This window comes from Psammomys obesus, unplaced genomic scaffold (genome assembly GCF_907164565.1).
Source record: "Psammomys obesus unplaced genomic scaffold, mPsaObe1.curated_primary_1811, whole genome shotgun sequence".
NCBI classification, from domain to species: domain Eukaryota; kingdom Metazoa; phylum Chordata; class Mammalia; order Rodentia; family Muridae; genus Psammomys; species Psammomys obesus.
In genome coordinates, this window is record NW_026592890.1 from 16047727 (window position 1) to 16066178 (window position 18452).

At 51.5% G+C, this 18452-nt stretch overlaps 1 protein-coding gene across 1 annotated transcript in view; it reads right to left on the minus strand.

Annotated features, from left to right (window-relative positions):
• The window catches only part of Sim1 (SIM bHLH transcription factor 1), a 64482-nt gene extending 53608 nt beyond the window's left edge, over positions 1 to 10874 (minus strand). The window contains exons 1-2 of the mRNA XM_055616060.1: positions 10360 to 10874; positions 1650 to 1732 (exon numbers count right to left, since the gene is read on the minus strand). Of these exons, the coding sequence (XP_055472035.1) occupies positions 1650 to 1732; positions 10360 to 10534 (258 nt within the window). The 5' untranslated portion in view covers positions 10535 to 10874. The remainder of the gene's footprint in view (positions 1 to 1649; positions 1733 to 10359) is intronic.
• Between the last annotated feature and the right edge of the window lie 7578 nt (positions 10875 to 18452).

Consider the following 18452-nt stretch of genomic DNA (forward strand, 5'->3'; position numbering starts at 1 on the left):
GCCCAGGAGGTGGTCTAGACTGGAGACCAGCTGGGGTCACAGGGACTAAACAGTTCCAGTGACATGTGCCGGTTTAGATGCTGCAGGAGGATTTGTCTAAATGACATCACAGCCAATAGTGTGAAATTTTAAAAAGAGATAGGCAGAAGAGAAGATGAACCGAGGAGGTCATGTTGTTGTAGGTACACAGGAAAGAGGAGAGTGTTGCCATTAATGTCACTTCCTCAAGTCTTTGCCCAAAGGACACTTTCCACTGAGCCCTTTCTAACTGGGCCCATTCCGATTTGGAAGGGAGGCCCCCTCCTTTCCTTTCTTGCTTTTCTCCATCTTCTGCACCACCAGAAATTCCACGGCACACTGAGAATGGAAACATCCAAGAATAAAAACATCAGGAGGGCAGGGCTTTTGGCGTACAGCTGAATTTCCTGTGTCTGTTAGGTGAACCAGCTCAGGTAAAAAGCTTGAGACATGGTGCCAGCGTGGACCCCAATGAGGGAAAATCAAACTGTCAGAATGTGAACATCAACAGAGAGGGGAGTGAAGAACCCCTGAAGTTCAGGGTGTTAAGGAAGATCTACCAGAAGCTTAGTGAAGAAAGGAAAAAAAGCAAGAAAAGTCTAAAGGGCAAAAGCTATTTGGGTTTTGTTTTCCTGCTCATACAGCTGAGAAAGATAAAATAGGAACAAGAAGACACAGCATAGGAGACCAAGGTACTTCATCTGTGGTCAGATGCTTCAATGAAGGGAGCTAAGGCTTTTCTAGATAAATTCAAAATGGAGGCAAGGTCATTTGGGAAACCAAGCTCTCTCTTTGTTCATTAAAACTAAAATCTATTTGGTCTGTAGGAGGGAAAGGGAAACATAGCAATGGGAAGTGAAAGACCCAGCCACTGGCTTCCTGCTGGCTGGTTCCACTAGGCTCCTTAGTTCCAGGCTACCACTCTAGAATACCCCAGTGGACCTGAATGGTAATAGAGGATGTTGGGTGGGGGTGGGAGGTGCGAGTGTGGCACCTAAAAACGCCACTGGGGGTTTTATTTATTTATTTTTTAATGTTTGTTTTGTGACTTAAGCAGCCAACAGGCAGTTAAAAACCCTGTGCACTGCAAATAACAAAGCAATGGCCACCCTCACATTGTTTAAACTCATTACTGGGGGTATGCATGTGTGTGTTGGTGGATTTGTACAGAGCTTGGACCAGAAGAAAAAAAAGAGGAGCATTGGCAAAAGGATGAAGCCTGGGGACTACCGGGAAGAGACAAAATGAGTTGCAGACACAGCTGGATCCGGAATGCACCGGATTAAAGCACTGAGGGCATTTACTGCAGATTCCGGGTTATTTCCTTTGCAAATTCTTCATTTCGGATGCTTCTTGGGCCTTGCCTCCATTTCAGTTGTCTTAGCCCAAAGGCGACAAATGGACAGAGAGAGAGCCCTGCTAGGGCCTTGCCAGGCTGAATTGCAAACGCAAAAGTCTCCGTCGTCACTCTGCCTCCCTTTCCGCCTCCAGAGGCAGGCACCGCTGACCCATTCTTACCGAGCTAGATTAAGAGCTCTTATCTAAGGGGAGCTATTGGCATGCCCCCTTTCCCCCTGAGAAAACAAGAACGCTCATGGTGCTCGGGGCGGCCAGGAGTCTTGAGTCTGTACCTGGAGCAGATGAGAGCCGAGTTCGCGACCAACGTTGTCCAAGGGGCTAGTTCGACTGGTGTGGCCCCAAGCCTCGCCAAGCCCTGTGGAGACACACAGCCTTTACCGAGAGAACCCGGGCCTAGGGGCAGTCAGGGGCTAGAGTATAGTTAGTGTGTGTGTGCGTGTGTGTGTGCGTGTGTGTGTGTGTGTCCTCTCTCTCTCTCTCTCTCTCTCTCTCTCTCTCTCTCTCTCTCTCTCTGTATGTGTGTGTGTGCCTTGCCCCTTTCTGGATCAGATTTGCATCTGCCGGGTGGGGGTGGGGGGATCTGTTTCGCTTGCAGCTCCTGTTCTGCAGGAGTTCCCTTGGCCCCAGCCCTGGACGATCCCAGTATCTTTGGAGTGCGTTTCCTGTTGTGTTTAGCTCGGGGCGGGAGCTATTTCTCGCTCCAAGTTTTCATCCTCGTTCTTCCAAGGAGCCCGAGACTCCTCACACTTTGTCAACGCAACCGTCACCCAAAGACACCAGAGGCCTCGGGCCGCATAAATTCAGTCCCCGGAGGCCTTTCTGATTGGCTGTCGGGCTTTCTAGACGCGGTTTCCCTCAGCCTGACCTGAATATCCCTGGAGAAAGTCCTGTTTGTGGTCAGCTTTCAGCTCCCCTTTCACCAGCACTCTAGGCAACGTTTCCTTCTTTTCCCTTGAAGCCCTTGTCGTAACCCCTCTCTCCAAAGAACACCAAGAACTTTTCTGGAGTCGGTTATCTTGAGACTCCAGCCATTAGGCACTATTGTCGCTTTATTCTGGACCTAGAGGATAGTTTAGTTTTTTTTTTCCTACTTCTCCAGTACCATCTATCAACAAAGACAGGCCATTCCTTCTTATTGTGTTGGCAGGTTAACCTTTTAAGCCTTTGGCACCACATTTTTGCAAAGACATTCTAAGACACGTTTTTGTAAGACTCCCCATATATTAATATAAAATATAGTCTACTGCCCACACGAAGAAAGAAGTAAAAAAATAACAGAAAGCGCATTTTCAATTATGTATGGGTATCTTTTAACTGTTGCTAATAAAATTACTTCAGTAGTTAAATCCCTCCGTTTTTACCTCACGAACAAGACTTAACTTCTTAAAGGTGATTTATTTGTTAGGAAGAAATACTCTGAAACACACACCGTGACAAACATGCTCGAATTGTAATACGGAGGGAAAAGGGGGGGGGGAGAGTTTTTCATGAAAAAACATTCGGTTAGAGTTTTTTTTTTTTTTTTAAGGTGTCAGCTCGACCCTGCTTCCTAAGCAAGTGATAGAAACCCTGACGACGAGCCCCTTACGCTCAAATGGGGTCTCTCCGGGTGTTTGCTCACCTAAATAAATCTAACGATCTCCGCAAACACTGCGGCCCCGCTCCCGCGACCGCCCTCCCTCCCTCCACTGCGCTGCGTGGTTCCTCCTCCGACGCCCCAGCACGCCCGGCTCCCCTTCCCGAGCGACCCGGTGGCTCTGGCCCCTGTCACCTCGCGAGCCAGCACGCGAGGGCCGGGTCACGGCCACCTGCACACCCCCCTGGGTGCGGTCGCCTCCCCCCTCCTCCCCTCCCAGCTCATCCTCCTCCTCAACCTCGCCCCCCATCCGGAAAGAAGGAGCTGGCGTTGGGCCGCCCTAAGGGAAAGGGGGAGGACCCTGCTGCGAGCGCCCGCCGAGGGCTCGGTGGGCGCCGACCCTGGGCCCCGCGATCGGGAGGGCCCTCCAGGGAGCCGGGGCTGCGGTTGCCCGGCACCGGTCCCCGCAGCCCCGCAAGCCAGCCGAACGTGCGTTTTAGGCAAACAGACGTCTTTAATAGAAAAAAAAAAAAAAAAAAAATCCGAGGGTCGCCCCGGAACCTCCCCCGCACTCTAAAGAACGGGAAACACCCAACAGAACGGAAAGAATCGCCGGGTGGGGTCGCGGGCTTGGCGGGGGGCGTGTGGGGAGACCCCGCCGAGGAAGTCCAGACGCCTGTTTGGCTCGGCCGGGTTGCGCCCTCATTAGCATGCGCCTGCGAGGGGAGACGGGGCTCGCCGGCAGGTTAATGAGCAGCCCGAGCCGGGGCGGGGGCGGGCCAGCCCCGGGGTCCCTCTGCCCGCCCCGCGCCCCCCGCACACCTGCGAGGAAACCTGTTTTCTCAGGGGCTGCGGCCCCCGTCCTGCCGGCAGGGGGGACCTGTCGCGCGGTCGAGGCCGGGTTAATGTTTCCTGGGGACCCGGCTGCCCTGACCTCCTGAGTCTCACCGAGGGGGGCGGCCCCTCTCCAGGGTGGAGGACCCCCTCCCCGCCGCACAGCGAGGTTGCCCGTCCTCCCCCCCCCCAAACCTCAGAGCGCTGCCCCCGACCCTCTCACCTCTGCCCTTCGGGGAAGCGCCCCGGCACCCAGTTTCGGTTGGCCGCGGGGGTAGCTGAGCTTTCGTTCCTGCACTTGACCTACCGCAGAAAATTCGCAAATCCTTTGATTGTCTGTTTAAAATGAGGAGGAACCAGCTCCCTTTGCGGCGGGATTACAGTGAGAACAAGATCTAAAGGTTCCCTTGTCGCTCGGGGAGGCAGAGGGAACAGGGGTTTTGCAGAGGAGAAAAGGCTCTCTGTGAGGGAGGCGATAACTAAATCAGGTTTCAGACAAAAGGATTTTCCCCAGCTAAAGTGGCTGAAGACAAAGGAAAACATAATCTAGTTTGGAAGATTTCCAAGATATGCCACATTAACCTCGGCAGATAAATTTTCTTCTCTCAGGCCCCTCACTTCCCTTAAAGTCTGGTTTATCATATTTACATAAGTAGTATTAGAAAGGATGTATCTATTAAGAATCGAAAGGGCTAGCTCACGTTTCCTGTGCAAACCCAAGCAAGTTTCACTGTGGCTTCACCCTTGGTGCGCGGGGAAGCCATTTCCATTTAAATACCCCCTGACCCAAGGATTACCTCAATGGACTGACTGCGCGGGTTTTGTAATTTCCTGAAAATGAGATTTCGATTTATAAAACAAGAAACCAATTAGTAACCAAATGAGGCGAAGTAGATCCACTAAAATTGACCTAATCCCACAGGCACCATTTAGGCCCGTTCTCGGTGAATGAATGATGAGCCCCAGTCTAGCGTGCGCTCAACGCATCATCCAGCTGTGTTATTGCAAGCAGCAAAAATAAATTGATCGGGCTTTTTCTTCGAATGAATTTCATGCCCTTGACAAAATACAGATTACGGATCAGGCACCATCGCCTTCTTTGCTAGCCGGAGAGAGGAGATCTTGTTACAGCGGACCCTTCTTTCTTTCTTTACTCCCTTATCTTACCAGCAAGGCATCTCCATATATAGAGACATAGATGTATATATCCGTGTGTGTGTGTGTGTGTGTGTGTGTGTGTGTGTGTGTGTGTGTATTCTCTCCACAAAGTCTAGTATGTCTCTGAGGCAAGAGGAAGGTCTCAGGGGTGAGACATGCTCTCCCACATCCTTCCTAACTTCAGGTCCCCAGAGGCCAGTAGTTGCCACTCGGCAGAGGATGTGAGAAAAAGAAAACCCCAAACCCCCAAAAGCCACAATGGTGCACGCGGGCTGAAAGCTCTGCCGCGACGTCCCTGGGACTGCGTCGGGCGGCCTCCAAGCTCTGGCTGGGCGCCGGTCGGCAGCGCAGTTCTCTGGGGGACAGGGAGACGCGGAACGGGGGCCCCAGGCAGGACCAGCCCTCCCTGGTGCGGTCCCAGGACAGAGCGCATCGTCCAACACTCAGGCGAGCGCGCGTCTCTGCTGGCGCCAGCAGCTGTGCCAGGCGCTGGGCAAACGGGTCCCCACGGAGGTCCAGGCCACCCGCTTCGGCAAGACCTGCACGGCTGCGTGGGCCCACGGCGCGCGCCCTGCCCTGGCCCGCCCGCCTCTCCCGGGCCCGAGGGCTCCCCCGGGCCTAGTTCAAAACCAGGGGGGAGTGTCCTGAAGGCGTCCCGAGCCTTTGCTTTACTTTTATGGACTTCACTCTTCGCGCAGGCCCCGGCCTAGTGATGCCACCTCCGTGGAACACCTCACCTCCAGGGCGAGGTCGCCCTGACGACCTCTGGTGCCCTCCCGCCAGTGGGGACCTTCTCTAAGTTACCCGCCCCCGGAGCCGGCGCCCGCGGCTGCTGCCAGCACAAAGGGTGTGTCAAGCCATGGTGTCCAGCAAAGCCTGGCCTTGAGGTCGGAGAGACATCGCCGGTTCTTGGGGAGCCCAAGACCCGCTTGGTTTGGAAACGGTGCCAGGGCTTGAAGAAGAGATGATACGGCAAGAGGACCCTACCCTCGCCTAGTGGGCCGCGAACCTTCCGCCGTGGGAAAGGCGTGTTAAACGGGGTCTCGCCTAAGAAGCGACCCCGGAGTTTGAACAGAATCAACAGAGTGTCAGAAATGCCAGCGTGCCAAACCTGAGGGAAAAGTTCAGCCCATTCTACTCACTCCGTTAAGACCTCCGGAGAAGCAGGACTGATCCTAAACAACTGGATCCAAGGGACTGGCGAGGAATGACCCACGCAAATAATTCTCCGGTTATTTACTGTTGCTGTTCTCCTTTTCTTTGAGAAATACCTAAACCGACAGGGGAATACCGCAAGAATCCGGGAGTTTTCGTTCAAATTTGCACTCGACTGTAAAAATTCAAAGCTATCGAGATTTCCCCGGAATAATAATAATAATAATAATAATAATAATAATAATAATAATAATAAACCTCCTAAAAATAAGATCTATCCTTATACATTTAAGCGTTTGCCGTAGAAGGACGGTTGCGCCCTGTTTGAAAGCATCCCCACCATAGCGTGTCACGTTACATTTGTTGATTGTTTTTAATTAGTGATACATCCATTTTCTTTAAAAAAAATATTTTCCATTGATCAAATCTACAAGTTCTAGTCATAAATCTGCCTTGCACACAGTTTAATTCTGCGCCCACTTAAACATCAAAACTGGAACTAAGCAGAGAAAACCAGACTTGAGCATAAACTGTGCTTAAAGGAGGCTTTAAATGAGAAAAACTTGTGTTAGAAAATAAACATGGAAACCCAATGCTCAATCATTACCCTGAGCAGCAAGAAAAACAGACTTAAATCACAAATCCACGTGGGAAACTGGGCCTTTTTTATTCTCTGTTTTTTTACTACAAAAAAAAAAATGCAGTGATTAAGGATTTCAGGTTTTGGATGAATGTTGTAGGTCTTGGGAATTTTGTCTATAAACATTGACTAATTTCAACTCTGTGGTTACTTTTATTTTTTTACATAGACATTTTGACAATGAAGTGTAGTGATATTAACAAAATTATAAAAAGTTAAAGATTTGAAACCATATTTGATTTTTCAGCTTATTCAGCATGGCACTATGTCTCTGGCCAAAACTACAATAGAGCTGGGTGACAAATCTGTACTTCTTTGAAAGCTGAATTTGTCCTGTTTTGCATGTAAATAAAGTCATGCGGTGGTGTTGTTTTCAATGCCTTTAAACCGTCTCTCTGGCTTTGATTGCAACAAAGACATACATTTTTACACCCTTCAGTTTGTCCTTTTCAAGACTGCTTTTAGAATGGGTGATTCAGTGGAGCACAAGCACTTTCCTGATCTCACTGCGCTCCTCCTTGATCTTCCTTTTAACTATTAAATCTCTAACTCTTGTTCCCTCCCCTTCCTCATCTTCCTCTACCTACATCTCCACCTCTTCCTCTGCTCCGGGCCTCCAAGTCAAAGAACAACAATTCATGAGTTCACCAGCACACCCAGTTTTATGCTGAGTTCTTAGTTATCCCAAATACCCGTGTCTTGTCCCCACCTCCTCCTTATCTTCTCCTCCCCCTCCTCTTCCCTCTCTTCCTTCTCCCTCCCTCAGTTCTCACTCAGCTGTTCAGTATAATCTACACTGAATACACAAATAAACATGGGCCCAGACAGCAGCTACAATGATAAGGGTGTAAGGGTGTATTTTCTATTTCCCTCCCCACCCTTTTATTCCAGAAGAGCGTGGAAGATTTTCTCGTTTATTCTCTTACCCTATAACCTCTGGGCATTACACAGTAGTATACGTGAAATGTATAGACAAAACCAACTTTTTATGCCTATAATCATGCCATCAGATTTGGAATCACTGGAGATTAAATGGTTTATAAAATCCATGTTAAACGTGATAGGCTATTTACCAGGATAAAATAGCTATACCTACTCCTAAGTTTTTATTGAAGACCTGCTATGTGGTAGAAAGGCTTCAAGATGTATAAAGTAACTTCAAATTCACTTTAGTGTCACTAAAAAGATGACAGCGGTAAAAAGTGTTCCGTTCCCCCATGCTTAGGTTGAACCCTAAGTAAAGGTTAAACCCAAATTTAGCTCCACCTGCAGGCAGTGCCCGGCTCTGCGGCTTGCCACTATTTTGCTCCTTTGAAGACCGCTGAGTTTTGTAATTGTTTCTGTTTTCTTTAAAATCTGAAGGGGCTCTATTTCGTTTTGGGGTTTCTGAAGCTCAAACATTCTCAAAATTAAAACCTCATTCCTAGGTGCTGACGATCCTGTCTAGCTCGTCGGGTGGGTGCAGCGGGTGAGTTATGAACTCCACAGAAGCTGGAGAAATAAATGATGTGCCCAGAGTTCACACCTCGTCCGTCCCCTCCTCCTCATAAACCCACACTCCTCCGTAAGCCAGAGGAGGGGGGGCAGGATTCGGGACGAGGGGGCTACAGAAAGCACAATTGTCCGGTCAAGCAGCCAGAGGGGATGGCCTGCACACCAAGGGGACCTCCGTGAAAGTCTTTCCCGGCAACTTATTAGAAATAACGAGGATTTACTTTGGGCCCTTCTATTTCCTTATAACGAATTTTATTTTTTATTTTTAAGGATTAGCGCCTTCACAAGAAAGCTTCCTCTCTTAAAACACAAAAACAAAACCACCAAAGCTACCCAGCCCGATCCTCTCCAGCCTACCCCCGGGCTGCCCTGAGCCGACTAGGGGATCTGGTGCGCCGGTTCCAGAGCTGTGCCGAGTGACTGCCGGGGGAAGCCGGCCCTCTATTCTCCTCCCGCGGTTCCTCGCTGCCCACCAGCAGCACCATATGCTGTTTCTGATCAAACAGCGAGCGACATCGGCAGCGATAATTGACGAGACCCAACCGAAATCACGCAGAAAGGGAGCCCACTGAGACCGCAGTAGCTGACAAATCACTGCTAATAATCCTGTTAGGAACAGCTCAGCCGGCCGAGTTCGAAATCGCTTTATTTTTATAAAGTAGGCGCTGACAGTATAAAAGACAGGGAGATCTCTTTTTTAAGCAGAAAGGCAGTGTGGCAGAGTGGTGATTTTCCCAATTCTCGGCACAGTCTGGATATGAGGTGTAAGTTTTAATGTACACAACCTTTCTCCTTTGTTCTTGAAAAACAAAACCAAAAACTTTTTTTTTTAATTTAAATTTTCTAAACTGTAGTTTCTCTCTTCCCTGGATTTCAGGGTGAAAAGAGGTGTGCAAGGAACTCACTAGACAACACCACTGATGGGTTAGAGATTAGAAATAAACTGTTTAGAAGGGGTTTGTGGCGGCCCTGACGAATTTGAAGCACTTTTGCAAGCTTAAAAAAAAAAAAAGAAAGAAAGAAAGTGAGGTGAAATTTCATCCCCAGTAGTAACTACCCTCCCATGCACACACATCAAAAATAACACCCCTCAAACACCCAAAACCAACAACGGGTCAAAAAGAAGCTCTCATTTGTAAATAAACATGCTCCTTTCTCTAGAAGTTTTGTTTGCCTGGCAATCATTCTTTTACATTCTCAAAACTTCCTCCCCTAACAAAATATTTTTCTGTTCTGTTTGTTATTGGGGTGTGAGTTAGGATGAGCAGATGGAAGATCAAAGTGTCCCCTCCCTGGTGAGTATTCACTTTCCCGACTAAGCAGAAATAATTTCACACACGACCATGCTCTGCTTCTCACAGCGAATCTTGGTCCCTGAAATTCCAATTTTAAATCATATCTGCTGCTCAGTTATTCTAACTTCTAGGCCCTGGGAGGGTTTTTCTGGATTTGTCAGTCGCCACTGAGGAGACAGCTCTGCCTGTTCTACTCTCTTCAAATGTTGAGTGTTTTGAAACAAGTGTATCTTACAGATAACACCAAAGCCAGAAATGCAAGTCACCAAGCTCCAGTTCAGGAATCTCTAAACATCTTAAAAACTCAAAACCAATTTACTAAGAACAGCCAAGCGACTGACGGAGTCGGGGGCGTGCTATTTTGTGCACACGCCAGCTCCTCTTGAAGAATTGTGGTCCTTTTGGAGAAATTATTATCTGGCTTACCTAGCTGCATGTACATAGGTCTAATTTATATCTAGCAAAAATAATCGGGCAGGAGCACTCCTGTTTTCTACTGGATACATTTCTGATGAGAGGAATAAAAAGAAAAGTCGTGTTTGGATTAGCAGTACTTTAAACAGCGCCAAGTGTTGACAAAAGCACTATTGGGCTTTTCCCCCAACCAAACAGATCTGCTGGGCTGGAGAGGAAAGCGTGGGGAAGAGGAGAGAGACCTCGAAAAAGCACGGGCGAGCCGTTCAGCGCTGACTGGTCAAATACCGTGGTTCAATTTCCCTTTTCAGAGACCACGACCCGCGGTGGCAAACACCAGCGCATTCCTCTGCTGGCTAGGACAGGCTCAGCCCCTCCTCGAAATTCAGTCTCGGTCAGCGCGGCCGCTCGCTTACCTTCTGGAAAGACCACTCTCATCTTGAGATAGCTGGTCGTGAGTCTGATGATGGATGCCTTGTCCAGCTGCGAGGTGATGGCCGAGGGTAAAGGCAGTAATTTAGCCAGTTCATAAAATTCACTGTTTTCTTTCTCCCTCCGCGTCCGGGCAGCATTTTTAGACTTTTCTTTCATCGTGCCTCGGGCCCCCTTTCTTCTCAGAACGTAAACGCCACAGACTCATCCAAAACCAAAAGGTTAACTTTCAGTTAGAGACAACAACCCTCGGTTGGGAAACATAACTTCGCACGAAGAGGCTCAGGTCTGCCTCGAGGAGACCCCGGGACGGCGGCGGGAACGGGACGGCGCAGCGAGCAAAAATATCTGCTGGAAAGACGCGAGGCGGAGGTAGGAAAGGAGGCGGCTGGTTCTCGGCAAATCCGGGCGCTCCTCTGGGGCTCCAGGGAGACAGCGTCGGCCAGCGTTTTCATCTGTCCCGCGGGGAGAACCCGGGTCCGAGGAAAAATCGACCTTTAGAGCACCTGACGCTTGGTTTGGTTTGTTTGTTTGTTTGTTTGTGGCCCCTCTGGTTCGTGGCGAACAGGGATCCGGCGGGGTAAGTTCCTTCTGTCACTACGGAGACAAGAACACCAGACACTGAACCATCAGCGGCTCGACTGGACTCCAACCCGCCGCCGCTGAGGGCCGGGGTGCCCAGATTCTGCCCGTCGCGGCCAGGCGCGTCCGCGGGGCGCGGGGCGGGCAGCGCACGCCGTGCCAGGCTCTGGGGGAGGTGTGTGTGGGGGGGTCCCGCCGGGCTGAATTCCCCCTCTGCCCCCCGCCCCGGCAGCCTGCGCCCCCGCGGAGCTCACCGCTGGGGTGGGGGGTGCGCCCCGGGGACCCCCGCGGGCACCGCAGCGGGCACCGCAGCGCCGGGGCTAACAGGTGGCACGCGCGACCACAGCCCGTCGCGGGCACCGCCCCCGGGCTCCCCGCGGGTCACCTACCTTGGGTGCGCGGAGGCCGCGGAGGTGCGCACCCCGCGCCGCGCTCATGCCCGCGCCCTAGCCGAGCCTCCGCGCCGGCGGCCAGCCGCTGCCCGCTGAGCGTGCCCGGTCGCTCATCCCCGGGCATGCATGGGGGGGGGGGGGGGGGGGGGGACGGACACTTGGGAGGCAGCGGCGGGAGGACGCGGTCCCGAGTCCGAGTCCTCCGCGGTGCTCAGGAGCCCGCGCCGTCCCTATCGGGGAGCCCCGAGCGCCCCCCTGGAACTTCTTTAGAGCTTACCCGGCTCAGCTTCAACTTGGCTCCCAGGCTCCCTCCCCCCCGCCCTCCCCCGCTGCCACTCACGGGCCACCCCTCCTCCCATTGGCCAGGCGCGCCCCGAGGCCAGGCGCTCATTGGCCCCTCGGGCTGGGGAGGGGGGACGCCGGGGGCCCCCCGCGCCTCCCCCTCCTCCCGCCGGCGTCCCGGTTCGCGTCCCGCGCGGCGCCGGGCGGCTCGGTTCCTAAGGAGCCCCTGGGCGCGGGGGTCGCCGCTGTCCCGCCGCCCCCGACCCCGGGGCCTCCCGCGGGCCGTGCGCCCCTGGCGCAGCCCGGACTCGGCGCCCAGCGCCGAGCCTTCCCCGCCTGGGCCGGCTGCGGGCAGGGATGTGACCGCAGCCCGGACGGCGGCCAGGATTTGCCCGCGGCCACGAGCCTCTCGCCTGCAGGATCCCGAGCCGGACACCCACGCTGGACCAATTTTTCTTTTCTTTTCTTTTTTCACACTGACACCACTGTGACAAAATCCGTCGCTAGATGAAATAAATACCTGCCTTTAAGTCCAAAAGCAAAAAGAACAGAAAAGAAAGAAAAGAAAAGAAAAAAGGGGTTTGGGACGGGTCAGAGACGGACAGCTCCGCTGGGCAGTTTCCTATGGGAAACAGCGGGCGGGTAGAGGAGATGGGGCGTGGGGGCGGGGAGGTGACATTTGAGGCCAGAACGTTGGAATAAGCGCTGCACACAGAGAGGTGTCCCACGGCGCTATTAACTAAACTGTTGGGCAACTCCGCCGGTTTATTTCGAGAGACAAAAGACCGGCTTGACCGTCCCTTCCAGAGAGAGCACAGACTGCGGGAACCCGAAAGGCGTCCGGTTCCCCCACCAGCCCGCAAAACCAACTTACAAGTAGTGTTCCTGGAAACCTGTGGTCTAGAGACCCTCCTGTTTGAGACGCCTTCTCTCTAAAACCATCGAGAGAGAGAGAGAGAGAGAGAGAGAGAGAGAGAGAGAGAAAGGGCAACAGATCGCAATGAAAAATATCTCAGTTTCCCTGAAGACAAGGCAGCTCACAGGTGCCGTCATCGCCCGCTTTGCTCCTCTTTTTGCCTCTGAGAAAATAAACTCTCTGCAGAGAGAGAGAGAGAGAGAGAGAGAGAGAGAGGCGTGTGTCATCCCGACGCTGGGCTCACCTTTAAGGGCGCCCCTGGGGCCCCGAGAGATCTGTCACCGCCCGCCCCCCCCCCCCCCCCCCCCCCCCGCCTCCCAGGGGCAGCGAGGGAGCCTCTAGGACAATGGGAAGCGTTCCGGGGCGCGGGGAGTAACCACGCAGCTGAGCGACTCCTGGAAAGAGGTGAAGGTTTTGAAGAGGAAGAAAAAGAACTCAACCAAATACCGTGTAGGTGTTTCAAAAAAAAAAAAAAAAGGGGGGGGGGAACCAGCTATCAGGGCTCAAATCCGGGAGGAGTAGTGTCCCCCCCGCCCCGTGGCTGTGGCCACTTAGAGGCCTAACTCCGGGCAGGTCCATCTGAAGGTACGCCGCCAGTGGGAGGCAAGGGTGCCCTGTGGCTCTCCAGAAAGACCAGGTGACGTCGTGTGTGTGTGTGTGTGTGTGTGTGTGTGTGTGTGTGTGTGTGTGTGTCCCCTTTCCTCTAACCTGCGCAGGGCTGAGGATGAGACCAGTCACCAGACCGAACCATGGCAGGTACCTCAAGGTTAAGCAGCAGTTTTCTGCTCGGACCTCGCTCGCTCGGGACAGCGTCTGCGCCGCCCGCCTTTCCTTCACAGCCCATCTCTACTTCAAACGCGGCGCGGGCTGTGTGGAGGCGCCTCCCTGGGACCCGAAACCCGACCCTGCCCTCCGTGGGGGTTGGTGGAGGCTTCTCCAACCGACCGACGCCTTTGAAGAGGCGCTCGGGGCCAGGAGGGACAGAGCGAGGACAGGAGTCTCGGCGGCAATAGCAACCGTCCTGGGGACCCCGGCCAGTTCCTCCAACGTCCCCCCAGGAAGCCCGGCTGGTACAGTCAGAGTCGGGGTGACCGCTCCTCTCTCCATCCTCAGCGCGCGACTCTCCAGCGGAGTGACTTAGCCAGGAGGCCGGCCACCTGCTCTTCTCAGCTCTGCGCTCAGGTCGGGGCTGGCACCGGCCCCCTCGGCTTCCACGCGGGGCACCTGGGCCCCGCCCGCCAGCCCCGCCCTCGCAGACAGCGGGCGCACCAGCTGGGGACCGAGCTCCGGGTGTCACCCACGTGCCTGCGCTCACCCCCGGCGTGGGAAACGTGAAACAAGTTTCCCCGAGTCCGAGGGCCAGCCCCGTCCGCTTCTTTGCCAAAGAGAGAGGAAAGGGGACGGCCCTGGCGAGCCACCACCGGTGCCGAACGGTCTAGTCACCTCCCCGGAGCACGGAGACTTCAGGAGCAGAGATCTCAAGGCCCCAAACCACACCGCCCCCTCTTTTCCTGCCCCGAGAGGACTAACAGCCGGGAAGGGTGGCCGCAAACTTCTGGAAGTCCCTCTCCCCGGGGGCCCCGGGAAGCTGGCCGGCGGGACTGTGGCCGCAGCGGCGGCGCAGTAGGTTCCCGGGTCGGTGCGGGACCCGGCGGAGCCTGTGCTGCCAACCGCGTCCAGAGGGCAGGGGAGGGGCCTCGACCCGGAGGGGGCTGACCTTTCTCCATCTCACCTGAATTTTAAGTCAGAGACCACGAACCTGGGGTTGTTGAAGAACGAGTGAGCGCTGAAGGGAATCCCGGGACAAGGTACCCAGCTGGGTCTCGGCTCAGCAGCCTGCGTGGTGATGCGAACTCCAGCCGCTCGGCAGACTGCTTTCATGCTCCCCCCCTCCCCGCCGCCCCAGCCTCGGTGCCACAGCTCTAGTAACTACATCCTGGTAGTTCCTGTCAGACCGCCAGAGAGATACACGCGCACTGTCACACGCGCACACGCTCCATTTCCTCAGGTGTACAAAGAACATAGGTATTTTAACTAATGGCGAGATCAAGACGAAAAAGCACATTTATAATCGATGCAAAGTCTGAAGGTGGCCACATGAAGAAGCTTAATATGTTATATGCAGCGTTCAACTGTCTACTTCGGAACAGCTTAGGGAAATACTAAGGTCTTCAGATATAGTAACATTTTTTTTTTCTTCCATAGACTATATGGTGATTTTAATCCTATCTTGGACCTACATCTTGAACAGCTCCTGTGAAATTGCTGTGATGGACCCCTTGCCCCTCCCAGTGGGGCAAGCCTGTTATAAAAAACAAACAAACAAACAGAAACCTAAAAAAAAAACAGACTCAAAATTAATAATTTAGAAATTAATAATTTAGAATTATAGTAAATGTTGCTTCCCTAATCAGGAATCTTTGAAAGCGGACAGGAGGGTGGGGGAGAGAGAATTTGAGAGAGAGAATTTCCTGAGTTTTTACCCAGGTATCTGCCTTTATTGACCTTCAAAATATCAGAAAACTACCTGCTTCAGGAGCTAGACACTGGAAAATAATAGTCACCAACTTGAAAAACAAGAATGGCAAATGCAAGTAAGGCTTTTGTACTGTTTCTCTGAATATTCTGAATATTTTCCATCCACATTTTGAAACCACAGTCTAAAATACAACCTTGGATTGGCTGCAGAGCAGTGAGTGCTGCTCCTATTGTTCATCGCTGTGTAGGGAGGCACAGATTTTATGCTTTAAAGTAAAACATTTGTTAAAAAGCTGTAGAGGCAAAGAAAACTGATCCTGCTCCTTTGCAGACCAGCTGATGGGAGCCTACACTTTCCACCTTGCTTCTTCTCAGACCTTGAGCTAGGAATGGTGCATACCTAATTCAGCCAACCGGACACTGGCAAGTTAGAGGAGTGGTTCAAAACCCGCTCCTTAATTGTCAGATCTCTAGATAAGCTGGCTGAGACAGGCCAGTGATTTCCAGGCAGGGAAGGACTGAGCCTAGCCAGTGGCCTGGGAAAAGGTGAGAAGTCTGACGATTGGGCATCTCCAGTATGCTAAAGACAGCCTCTGGGGCATTGAGGGTTGTTGGACTAGCTTTCTAGAAGGTTTTCTCCTTTCCTGAGCTCCAGTTGGGTGTTCTCTCTCTGTCTCTGTCTCTCTCATATGTTAGTTCCAGGGCACTCCAAACTATTCTACCTGCCTAGCTCTGAGCTCTTTAGAAATTGAGGGTAAGGGATTTTGTTGTGCTGGCTCCCTTTCAGACCTAGGCATTTCTCTGGATAACCTGCGGTAGAACTGGGGCAGGAGACACTTAAGCATGGTCCTTTAGCCCCACACTAATTTAAGAATATGAAATTCTACGGCAGGGAGTAGAATATGACACCCTGCAGTCTGGACATACGAAGAAAAGAGTGGTGACTTTAGCTAGGGGTGCCAGTGTAATCCTTGACACTTAGGGCTACTGGGACCAGTGTCGTCGTCGATACTGCTGAGACTGCCATTGCTTAACTGGACTAGGCTGCTGCCCTAGGATAGGAACCTCAAGTAGCCTTGACCCTTCCAGGGACCCCACCTCACGACGTAAAGTGGAGAGTAGTGGAGAGTGAATGTCTCTTGGCTAAGGACTGCCTTCTTGAGTCTACCATGGGAGTGCCATCTAGGGAGTCTCCAGGCTGGTTAATTAAAACACTGAAAGCCAAGACCACTTCCATAGTTTGTCACTTGCCAAGTGCTGCTGCTGTGGCCAGCAAAGGAGCTACATTTGGAAACTCCTGTATCAAGTGGGAGGCAGGGGTGCCCTGAGAAGCTGGAAAGGTGGAGGGTCTGCAGTGATTGTCCTGCTTTTGGGGGATAACAAGCATAAAGCGACTTGGCTGTCTAGGTGAGGCCCATGAGCAAGGAGATGTTCTCTGCAGATGGTTCACTCAGACTGCCACTTCAGAAAGGAGGGAAGCCCCAAAACAAGGTCCAAAAAGTACCAAGCCATCTAGGAAGATCACTTTCCTGCCCGCTTCCTCCCTCCGTCCTTCCCTCCTGTCCTTTTTTTCCTCCTCCTCCTCCTCCTCCTCCTCCTCCTCCTTCTTTTCTGACAGAGTCTTACTATATATCCTTGCCTAGCCTGGAATTTACTGTGTAGTCTTCAAACTCACTGAGATCACCTGCCTCTGCTTCCTCTGTGCAGGGAGTACAGGTGTGCATCACAGAACCAGCTTCTGTGGGGGACTTTGGCCTCAGGAAAACTGGTATCCTCAGAATGCTTGAGGGTTCAGGGTTTTTAGCTATGCTACAGTGAAGACACAGAGTTTGGGGCAGGCCTGTGTGACACACACTGGGGAGAGAGCAGATGGCCACTGGTTCTCCCGATGGCCTCATTTCTTTCCTCTAAGGTTTTATTTTCTGTGCATGGATGGGTCAGTGCACATGTGGAGATTAGACGGAAACTTATGGGAGTATAGTCTTTCTTTCCACCCTGTGGACCCTTATGCTTGAACTCAGATCCTCAGGCTCAGCAGCTGACTCCTCCATCCATTGTTCAGCAGTTTTTGTTGCTGTGTCTTTGTGTTGCCTAGTTTTTGCAATACTGGGCATTGAACTCGGGGCCTCATGTATTCAAGAAAAGCAACTGGAGATATACCAACTGCACTATATCTCCAGCCCCTTCCCTGTGTTTAAAAATAAAAAACAACAGTGAAGTACTCCACGTGTGTGTGTGTGTGTGTGTGTGTGTGTGTGTGTGTGTGTGTGTGTGGTGTAGTGTTAGAAGCAGGGGATTGTCACTAGAGAAAGAGAAAGAAGAAGCCCTGGCTTGATGCATTGGCTTTACATTTCCCCTGGAAAAGCTGATGTCCCCTCATCTCAAGTCACATTATGACATCTGAACTATACTGACAATTAGGTATTTTTTGGACATACTTTCATGGGCATCTTCTTCATTGAGAAAATGTTAGAAAGTATATTTTATACCAGGTGGTGGTGCATACCTTTAATCCCAGCACTTTAGAGGCTGAGGCCAGCCTGGTCTACAGAGTGAGTTATAGGACAGCCAGGGCTACACAGAGAAACTCTGTCTTGAAAAACCAAAACATAAAATAAAAATTTTATTTTACAATTGTGTTGATACAAAGATGAGTACAAATTAGGGCAGATTCATTGCCATATGATCACTCTTCTTCTATTTATTCTTCCACTGATTATGAAAAGTGCCCTGTGGAAAGAGGTGGAACAAGGCTGTTTGTTCAGCTCCACTAAGGGGTGGAACTTGTCCATGCCTCAGTGTTCCTCCTAAAGTGTCCTCTCACCCCAAAGCTGAGTAGGAAATCCAGATGATTAGTTTACCAGAGTCATGGCTTAACACCTAGACTACCTGGAAATTCAGATTATTAGACGACATTTAAATGACAGTTTGTGTCAGCCGTCACAAAGCCACTTACTCTCTTAATATTCAAGTTTCCTTATGCATCTTCAAGAAAACATTACAATTGATTTTGATACATTTTTCTGTACCTTTAATTTTCACTTTCTATGACAGTATTCGGACAGTTTTCTCATTCTCTCTTTTTTAAGCATCCATGTCACATTCATTTTAAGGACATGTACTAGCAAAAATCATTTAACCTGTCATCCACTGGGATTTTCAAAATTATTTCCTCTTGTCATCACAATGTTGCCATGAACAGCACCATACCCACACCATTTACCTATCTACAATTTCTTTAAAGTAGAGTGGTGGGGTCAAAGGGTACATGGCTTTGTGCCTGTGATCAGCATTGCTAACTTGCTATCCAGGAAAGTTTTTCTAACTGACACTCCCATAAGCAATGAGGCTTACAATGAGCCACATTTTAACTGTTTCCTTTCTGGCAGGTGAAAAAATAGCAGTCAGCATTTGTTAGAGAGACTCA